The sequence below is a fragment of the Cherax quadricarinatus genome, chromosome 69 (assembly GCF_038502225.1).
Source record: "Cherax quadricarinatus isolate ZL_2023a chromosome 69, ASM3850222v1, whole genome shotgun sequence".
NCBI lineage: Eukaryota > Metazoa > Arthropoda > Malacostraca > Decapoda > Parastacidae > Cherax > Cherax quadricarinatus.
Genome location: NC_091360.1, coordinates 10,265,355 through 10,276,301, shown reverse-complemented (window position 1 = coordinate 10,276,301; position 10,947 = coordinate 10,265,355). Strand labels below are relative to the sequence as shown.

General features: G+C 40.3%; 1 protein-coding gene across 1 annotated transcript in view; it reads right to left on the bottom strand.

The window, feature by feature from the left end:
- Positions 1 to 10,947, bottom strand: part of LOC128701914 (carboxylesterase 4A) — a 307,498-nt gene that overhangs the window by 99,959 nt on the left and 196,592 nt on the right. The window contains exon 3 of the mRNA XM_070099784.1: positions 1,037 to 1,813. Coding sequence (XP_069955885.1) covers positions 1,037 to 1,442 — 406 coding nt within the window. The 5' untranslated portion in view covers positions 1,443 to 1,813. The remainder of the gene's footprint in view (positions 1 to 1,036; positions 1,814 to 10,947) is intronic.

Here is a 10,947-nt window from a genome sequence, read left to right as displayed (position 1 = left end):
ACTTGTTTTATTATATCGCCAAAGCTTGTTCACTGGTTTTAATTGAAGATGAACCACATTTAGGTATAAGAACACAGATGCAACTAATGTGACATTTTATTGTGACAACGTTTCGCTCTCCGGGAGCTTTAATAAAGCACCTGGAGAGCGAAACATTACCACAATACAATGTCACATTAGCTGCGACTGTGTCCTTTTTTCCTAACATTGTCGGTAATTCCACCGTAACTTACAGTCAGCAAGACTGATAATTATGAGTATTGTTATGCGCTGTTACATATAAGTTCTTCCTTTACGACGTTTTTAATTTTTATTTAATTTTGCAATAAACTAAGAAAAATGAACTCTATTAACCTCTGAGGATATTCATCCTTCTGTATAATATTGTGTTCCCCTCAAGGAAGGTTCCTTGATGTTGGTGAGGGGCTCTTGATTTAGGGAATTGGATCTGTGCTCCAGTTCCCCGAATTAAGTCTGAATGCCTTCCTCATCCCCCCCCCCCAGGCGCTGTATAATCCTCCGGGTTTACCGCTTCCCCCTTGATTATAATAATAATAATTATGTGTAATATTGTGATTAAATGTATTAACATGCTTATAAAGATTGAGGGATTAGTCACAGAATATTTTTAAGAATTAGATAATATTCAGAATGGGCGAGAATGTCTCGTCAGTATCATGACAGCAGTTAGCGGAAGGAGGATCGAGCATCCACTAGTATTTGAGCAGAATGTCCCATACAGGTTTAGCACTTCATGGAGTAAGTTATGTTGTTCGTCTTCATCACTGTCTGTGCATCAATTCTTAAGAATATGCTTACAATAGTAGGGAGAAGCGATAAGCCAGCAGGGTTCATACAGTGCCTCTGCCATGGGTACAGGGTACAGGTACAGGGACAAATAAGTACAGTTAAAATACATAGTGATTACCCAAATCAGGCTTGATTCAGGGCATTTGTAGCTCTAATTCCATAAATCAAGAGCCTTTTAGTAACATCGAGGTACCCCACTAGAATAGGATAAATGAGAGTAACTCACCCATGATTGGAGTGTAGATGTTTAGGGTGAGGCAGTCTTCACTCTGGTTAGTGAGAGCAGGAATGATCTGCCGAATGAACTCTGCCCGGGCACGGGGCATGTGTGCCTCGTCTGGGTCTGGCAGCAGCTGTGGGCACACGGGGGGAGGGGTAGTGGCATCTAGGACCCCGTCCCAGGGGGTTGGAGTGTTAGTGGGAGTAAAGCGTCCCTCTTCCACGGGGGGACTAGCATATGGGACACCCATGAAGACTTCCACGTCTCCCAGAAGGTGACCGAGGTGCCTGATAAGCCCCTGGACCTGGCCGTACTTGGTGGTGACCAGGCGCGTCTTGGCTGCGGCTGCGGCTTGCGGGGCCTGCCATGCGGCGGCCAGCACCACCAGCCACGCCCACGCCCTCGGGATCATACCACCATCACGCCCTCGCCTCCACCTCCCGCCTGCCCTCAACTCTCCCTCATATGGGTACGGAGGGCAGCCGGCAGTGATAGGTAAAACAGCAGTGACTCAACCTTTCCTAGTGTAAGCGTGCGGGCGTATGGGCGGGTAGGGTGGAACTGTGGCCCTCAGAGGGGCGGCAGCTCGAGCACAATCATGTTTAAATGATATGAACATCACCTCAGAGAGGGAAGGCCAGATCAACCATGGCTTGGTCACCTCGTGGCTCAATAAACACGAACCTTGAGGCAAAACCTCACAAATTTCCGCCTCTACCTCTCTTCTTGATCCTGGTTGCCTTGTCTCAACACTTTCACGCTGCCATTGTCTGATGGGTCATCCTGTAAAAGCAAAACAAAATTTGAGAGACAAATAAATGTGTGTTAGTTACCATTTTGTCCTAGGCACATGTCGATTAGACACTAGGCCTGTGTGTGTGTGTGTGTGTGTGTGTGTGTGTGTGTGTGTGTGTGTGTGTGTGTGTGTGTGTGTGTACATACATCAGTGTTTGTGTATATGTCGCATGCTCTCGCGAATTCCTTGCACACACATATATATATATATATATATATATATATATATATATATATATGGACCAGGTGTTTACAGTGAAACATATAAGTGAACAGTATTTAGATAAGGCTAAAGAGGTCTTTGTGGCATTTATGGATTTGGAAAAGGCGTATGACAGGGTGGATAGGGGGGCAATGTGGCAGATGTTGCAAGTGTATGGTGTAGGAGGTAGGTTACTGAAAGCAGTGAAGAGTTTTTACGAGGATAGTGAGGCTCAAGTTAGAGTATGTAGGAAAGAGGGAAATTTTTTCCCAGTAAAAGTAGGCCTTAGACAAGGATGTGTGATGTCACCGTGGTTGTTTAATATATTTATAGATGGGGTTGTAAGAGAAGTAAATGCGAGGGTCTTGGCAAGAGGCGTGGAGTTAAAAGATAAAGAATCACACACAAAGTGGGAGTTGTCACAGCTGCTCTTTGCTGATGACACTGTGCTCTTGGGAGATTCTGAAGAGAAGTTGCAGAGATTGGTGGATGAATTTGGTAGGGTGTGCAAAAGAAGAAAATTAAAGGTGAATACAGGAAAGAGTAAGGTTATGAGGATAACAAAAAGATTAGGTGATGAAAGATTGAATATCAGATTGGAGGGAGAGAGTATGGAGGAGGTGAACGTATTCAGATATTTGGGAGTGGACGTGTCAGCGGATGGGTCTATGAAAGATGAGGTGAATCATAGAATTGATGAGGGAAAAAGAGTGAGTGGTGCACTTAGGAGTCTGTGGAGACAAAGAACTTTGTCCTTGGAGGCAAAGAGGGGAATGTATGAGAGTATAGTTTTACCAACGCTCTTATATGGGTGTGAAGCGTGGGTGATGAATGTTGCAGCGAGGAGAAGGCTGGAGGCAGTGGAGATGTCATGTCTGAGGGCAATGTGTGGTGTGAATATAATGCAGAGAATTCGTAGTTTGGAAGTTAGGAGGAGGTGCGGGATTACCAAAACTGTTGTCCAGAGGGCTGAGGAAGGGTTGTTGAGGTGGTTCGGACATGTAGAGAGAATGGAGCGAAACAGAATGACTTCAAGAGTGTATCAGTCTGTAGTGGAAGGAAGGCGGGGTAGGGGTCGGCCTAGGAAGGGTTGGAGGGAGGGGGTAAAGGAGGTTTTGTGTGCGAGGGGCTTGGACTTCCAGCAGGCATGCGTGAGCGTGTTTGATAGGAGTGAATGGAGACAAATGGTTTTTAATACTTGACGTGCTGTTGGAGTGTGAGCAAAGTAACATTTATGAAGGGATTCAGGGAAACCGGCAGGCCGGACTTGAGTCCTGGAGATGGGAAGTACAGTGCCTGCACTCTGAAGGAGGGGTGTTAATGTTGCAGTTTAAAAACTGTAGTGTCAAGCACCCTTCTGGCAAGACAGTGATGGAGTGAATGATGGTGAAAGTTTTTCTTTTTCGGGCCACCCTGCCTTGGTGGGAATCGGCCGGTGTGATAATAATAATAATAATATGTATGTATATATATATATATGTATGTATATATATATATATATGTAATATATATATATATAAATATATATATATATATTTCTTTCTTTCAACACACCGGCCGTATCCCACCGAGGCGGGGTGGCCCAAAAGGAAAAACGAAAGTTTCTCCTTTTACATTTAGTAATATATACAGAAGGGGTTACTAGCCCCTTGCTCCTGGCATTTTAGTCGCCTCTTACAACACGCATGGCTTACGGAGGAAGAATTTTGTTCCACTTCCCCATGGAGGTAAGAGAAAATAAACAAGAACAAGAACTAGTAAGAAAATAGAAGAAAACCCAGAGGGGTGTGTATATATATGCTTGTACATGTATGTGTAGTGTGACCTAAGTGTAAATAGAAGTAGCAAGACGTACCTGAAACCTTGCACGTTTATGAGACAGAAAAATGGACACCAGCACTCCTACCATCATGTAAAATAATTACAGGCTTTTGTTTTACACTCACTTGGCAGGACGGTAGTACCTCCCTGGGTGGTTGCTGTCTACCAACCTATTACCTAAGATATATATATATATATATATATATATATATATATATATATATATATATATATATATATATATATATATATATATATATATATATATATACATCGTGCAAATTAGGTAAAACTTGCGATTTTGGCTTAAATAGCAACGCTCTTCTTGCTGAATGAGGCAAGCGAAAATTCGTGTATGCCATAATTTCGCAAAATCATTCTGAACCTAACGAAAAAAATTTATTTCACTGTGTTTATTATTAAATTATCGTAAACTTTTCTAAAATATATTTAGTTGGAATAGGTTAAATCAAATTGCCCTTGTTATAATAAGGTTAGGTAAGTTTTCTAAGCGTTTTTTGGTACAATATTATTTTTTGATATTAACATAAATGAAAAAAATGTATTAAACGTATAAGAGAAAATTTTAGAAATGACGGGACGCCATGGTATTGGTCCAGTGTACTACGGTTGGTGGAGATTGAGACACTTATGCAGCATATGGGAATCTTTATTCAGGAAACGTTTCGCCACACAGTGGCTTCATCAGTCCAATACAAAGAGGAAGGAGCAAGGAGAGGAGGAGTACGAGGTAATCAGTCCCTCAGCCTGGAGTCGATGAGTTCAGTCCATCTACAAGGTTGATGGACTGAACACATCGACTCCAGGCTGAGGGACTGATTACCTCGTACTCCTCCTCTCCTTGCGCCTTCCTCTTTGTATTGGACTGATGAAGCCACTGTGTGGCGAAACGTTTCCTGAATAAAGATTCCCATATGCTGCATAAGTGTCTCAATCTTCAACTTGTCGGTTTTTCAAACCATTCATCACTACGGTTGGTAAATTTAGCACTGCGTATCTTGTTCCAAGGTTCGTAGGTTCGTGTCTCCTTCGTCCAGAGATCAGCTGTTAAATAAACTGTTACATAAATTGTTTTTCACAAGACGTTCACAGACGTGAATTTTATTCCTTCCCATCTGTCCTTTAATGTGTAGCCCTTTGTATCTGTAAAAAAATTTCAAATTGGCACAAATTATTGCTCAACAAAAAGAATTTAATATTACTTTTTATTAATTTTTAGTCACTATTTTTTATCCCCAGCTGTTAATCTCGATGATTATAAAAGCAAAACAATGGACCTCTTTTTTTTTTTTTTTTTTTTGCTGGATATTTTTTATTTTGCCAACACAAAACTAATTCAATATAGTCATTAAAACTGCATAAAAGACTTTTTTCTATTTCTAATGAAAATAAGAGAATCATGATTTATTTTGAAATTATATATTTATTATCGTGCCGAATAGGTAAAACTGGTCATTTAGGAATGACTCATTTAAATTTAATTCATTTCTAAATTTTCTCTTATACGTTTAATTAATATATTTTTTCACTTATGTTAATGTAAAAATTAACAATTTTGTACCAAAGGAACCTTAGAAAACTTACGTAACCTTATTAAAACAAGCGCAATTTAGTTTAGCCTAATCCAACTAAATATATTTTAGACATGTTCACAGTAATTTAATATTAAAAAAAACACAGCGAAATATATATTTTTTAGGTTCAGAATGATTCTTTTTCGAAATTTTTGAATAAACAAATTATCGCTTGTCTTGTTCGGCAAGAAGAGCGCTGCTATTTAAGCCAAAATCGCAAGTTTTACCTATTCGGCACGACATAATATATATATATATATATATATATATATATATATATATATATATAATTATGTATATATTTATATATATAATTATATATATAATTATATATATATTTATATATATATAATTATATATATAATTATATATATAATATATATATATATATATATATATATATATATATATATATATATATATATATATATATATATAATTATCAATTAAAAAAATCAGAGATCAGTAAGTTTTAAAATGTGTGTATAGCGATTACTAATCATGAGTGTATATGCTGAGCGTTGGAGACATAAATTATAATAATCAGAACAGCTCTCATTCCCTCTTTTTCTCTGTCTTTTTCTCTCTCTCTCTTTCCCTTCTCTCCCACCCTCCAGTTAATGGTTTTCTGATGTAAGGTGAGAGTTTGCCAGTATTTCAGAAGTTGCTCTTATCGTAACAACATAAAACTGAAGGAACACTGCATTAAGACTGTGGGCCCGTGTTAGACAAGTCCATCTCACACCCAACCACTGCCATTCGTATACTCATACAATCTATACACAAATTTTCGCCCCCAGTGAAGCTACCTGGGAGTAAGGCGTCATCTGCAACTCTACTGCCAAATCATTACCTTCATACATTCATTCTGTATCTAAATTTATCGAACATAAATTAATTTCTGCGAGTCCTGTCTTGGCTGGATAATTTCAGGACGTTATTTGCATCTTCATGTTTATTTTCCATTTGAACACTTCAATCATATTTTTCCCTAAATTCTATGACTTTACAGATATTGCAAATTCAGTACTTTTTGCCTATCTTAGCAGGATAGGTTTCTGATGCATGTCCATTCTCTAATATGGAGGCCTGAAATGAGAAATATAATTTAAACGAGGCCATACCATTGATATGTAAATTTTAATTATAACTTCTTGACAGGAAGCAAATAAACCTATTACTTTAACTATAGATGCTTGTACACTGTTCTATTGGCTTTACCCTTTATTCCAGTCTCCCATTTCACATTCAGAATGACTTATGATTAATATTATTTAGAATATACCTTCACAGTTGTATGCATTGAACTGCATCTGTCATTTCTCTGACCATAACGTCAACCAATGCATGTCATCCTGGACCTTCCTAAGGTCCTCATCAGAAATTACATGCCAGCCTATTTCAAAATGCCATCATCAAGCTTATATCATTATTTATTCCTTCATCTATATCGCTTATGCAGATTGTGAACAACAAGGGTCCCAACACTGACCCCTGTGGCACACCACATTTCTGAAATATGGTTGCTCATGTCAGCCATCACTCGACCCAAGAGATAATTTCTCCTATACCATGTATTACCACTATTGATCAGTCTTGCTGAAGTTCATATGCACAATATCGTATTCTATATTTTGTTCTTCCGCCTCGAATACCTAAATGAGTAATGTTAGCAAATTCGTAAAACAAGGAGGCTGCGAAATGCATACACAATTATAGATTCCATTAACTTTATCACAGTTGAGGTTAATGTATCATTTGAAGTTAAGGATCTATCTCCTACTTTTTAAATTGGTAAAAGCTTGCAATTTTTCCCTAAACCGGTAATATACCGGTTTACAGTGATCTGCTGAAGAGACTAGCTAATGGTTTGCTAAGTTCTTCTTTACATTCCTTTAGATCCTTTGAAAACAGCTCTTCAGGGCCAGGTGACTCCTTTTGGTTTCAGTCTAGTTGTCTGATGATCTTGCATAATTTATTCTCATTAATACTTACAAGTGAAATAAGTTTTCAAAATGGTACACATTTTTGTCTTGATTACGTCAACAGTTAGTTATATAAATATGTTCCAATCTACGAGTCGATCAAGAAATAATAGCTGTCAAATGTCCGTCTTCGTAGTTCAACTACGTATACGATATTGATGATATTGGCCTTGTACATAGCTAAGAAGCTGAAGGCTCTGTTGAAGTGACAGGTTCACTAACACCAGGTATGTTCGAGAGGTGAGTCGTCTTTCTCAGTAATCTGAACTGTTAAAACGAGATGAGTTTGTAATTTATATTCATGACATACTCATGGTGGAGTGAATTTCTGCCTCGTTTAGAGTTTAGCAGTCACTGCTCTATAAGATATATAACATGTGTCAGATCAACTGGGTTGTGATGAATTTTTGGGCCATGGGCAGCCAGCAGCAACAGCCTAGATAAGCAAGCACCTGAATTGCCTGGTACGGGCTGTGGGAATAGAAAGAATCTCTAAACTGGTCACAAATATACCGCAAGGAACTTGGTAATTTTCCTGGAAGACTTCCGTGTAAGGTCCACAACACATTTCTACATAGACTTCGAAGATCTTTTTTACACGAAAAAACCAGCTTCACCTTCCAGACACTCACCAGCTTCATCCATTGTCATCTGTGTCCTCAGCAGCTAATGTAACCTGGGCACAGGTAGGTACAACCATCCGTTATGATCCTATGTCAGGGTAGTATATGGGCAATAATATAAATTTGAGGATGTATCTCCATGATCAAGAGATTCGGAGATTATATTAATATAATAATAATCATAATAATTGCGATAAGTTATTTACACTAAAAGTGTTAAGCCTGTGAAGGCCATTCCTCGCTGCACTGCAGAAATCGCCCATTAGAAGAACAGAGCAGCGGAAGTAGGGTACAAAGAGCAATTAAAAGAAGAGGCGAGATGGGACAAGAATGTAGCAATTAAAAGGGATGCAACAAAGCAGTGTCTGAAGTAGAGACATAGATATCATCAGCATTAGAGATAACATTTCCAGAGAGAGAGAGGGAGACAGGGAGGGGGAGAGAGGAAGTGAGGGAGGGAGGGAGAGGGAGAGAGAGGAAGTGAGGGATGGAGAGAGAGGGAGAGAGAGGAAGTGAGGAAGGGAGAGAGAGGGAGAGAGAGAAAATGAGGGAGATGGAGAGAGGGAGAGAGAGTGGGAGAGAGGGACAGAGGGAGAGAGAGGGAGAGAGGGACAGGGGGACAGGAGGAGAGGGAGAGAGTCAGAGGGAGATGGAAAGAGTCAGAGGAAGAGGGAGAGAGTCAGAGGGAGAGGGAGAGAGTCAGAGGGAGAGGGAGAGAGTCATAGGGAGAGGGAAAGAGTCAGAGGGAGAGGGAAAGAGTCAGAGGGAGAGGGAGAGAGTCAGAGGGAGAGGGAAAGAGTCAGAGGGGGAAAGAATCAGAGGGAGGGAAAGAGAGGGAGAGAGAGAGCAGGAGTGGGAGGAAGGAGAAAGAGAGAAAGTGGCTCACAGGTGAGTGTCAATACTTTCGGATCGCAACCGACAGACCTTGGTTCCGTCTAGCAGCAAATATGCACCTGGGTATTACCTGACCGTTGTGTGCAGCACCCTGGCTTTCAGATAAGTTATTGTAGGATATCAGCTCGTCGCCTATAAATGAAACAGTGTATAAATGTATCTCCGAATAAGATAACACTTTCAGAAAGGAGCAGAGTAAACAGAACAGGGCATAGAATATGAGGCAGAAAATAAATATGTGATTTCTAATAAACAGGACAATTAAGTAAAACTTGCTGACCAGTGAACATGACAATGAACGAGCCTGGCCCATGGCCGGGCCCTGAGAGTGGAGCTGGGAACACGTCTGCAAGAGAGCAATGCTCGAATCCATCATGTAAAATACAGAGTCATGGGAAACCATTTACAACATGCGACAAGGTGCTTTTTATAAATACAGCTTGTAGCCGCTTTTGTCGTAAATTTTGAGTTATAATTAGTATATTTTTTCTGTTGTTAGGTAAGACACATATGCAACAGTTAGGTATCTTTATTATGAAACGTTTCGCCTACACAGTAGGCTTCTTCAGTCAAGTACAGAAAAGTTGATAGAAGCAGAAGATACTTGAAGACGATGTAATCAGTCCATCACCCTTAAAGTTTTGAGGTGGTCAGTCCCTCAGTCTGGAGAAGAGCATTGTTCCATCGTGTTCCATCGTACTATGGAACAATGTTCTTCTCTTCTACCTTTTCTGTACTTGACTGAAGAAGCCATATTTTTTCTGGAAATGGTAAATGTGATGGGTGATGGGAAGATTGTGAGCTGTTGAACGTGATAAGCTCATCCGATCATGAAATTAAGCTCTGAAATAAAATGACCCGCCTCAAGACTATATTTCTGTCTATTAGGGGATTCTACGAAGCCAGCACTGAATACGGAGCAAAAGGAAATTGAAAGGATAAAAAGATTAGATCGCTTGCAATTCACTGTGATTATATGAAACTCCGCAGCCGTATGGGCCATTCAGCGCAAGCAGTAGTTAAATCTCGATCCTCCTTCCGCTAAACGTTGAACAGACAAGCTACATTGTGCTTGTATTTGTTGATGGTAAAGAAATAAGAGGCGATGACGATGGGTAATGATGACTGTTGTGAAGATCGTTTACGACCTTCTTGATATAAGAATTACTGGTGTCGTAAGAGCGTATAGAAGTAGTTATATTCCTGGAAATGAGTTGGGGATTAGCGTGGACGGTTACAAAGCATGGCTTGCTTCTGCAGTGTTTTAAAAACTGAGTTTGGAGAGTTGAAGGAGGAGGTCTTGCTTCTCCAGGAGGAGATTAGGAGGCTGAAGGTCCACCTCAATGGGCCTGGGAGAGAGTGTGAGGTGGTTGGAGATGTGGGGAATGAGGCTTCTAGCAGTGAGGTGCAGTCTGTCTCTCACTGTGAGGAGGCTGTAGGTGGGGAGGTAGCAACGGGTACCAGCAGTGAGGTGCAGCCCAGCACCTGCTACAAGTGGCGAGTTGTTCACAGAAATGGGAGGCGCATCAGAGTAAGGAAAGTTAAGAGTGAAGATCTGAAGGTAGGAAATCGCTTCTCTGTTCTCCAGGATGAATGTACTTCAGTGGCCATTGAAGGTAAGGGTACTACTGCCCCTGCTAATGAAGGTAAGCGCATTCTTGTGGTTGGTGACTCTCAGGTAAGATATGTTGACCGTGCTTTTTGTAATAGGAATAAGAAGATGAGAGATAGAGTGTGCTTCCCTGGAGCTGGTGTTGGGGACATTGTCAACAGACTGGATAATATCATGTCAGGTAATGGGAACAAGCCCATTATCTGTCTCAGTGCTGGTGGAAATGATATTGGGAAGGGTAGGAGAGAAGAGCTGCTAGATAAGTACAGGTCAGCTATAGATTTCATTAAGTCTAAGGGAGGGATCCCAATCATATGTAGCATCTTGCCTAGAAGGGGAGTAGGAAATGAATGGTTGTCTAGGGCAATTGGTGTAAATTGCTGGCTAGAC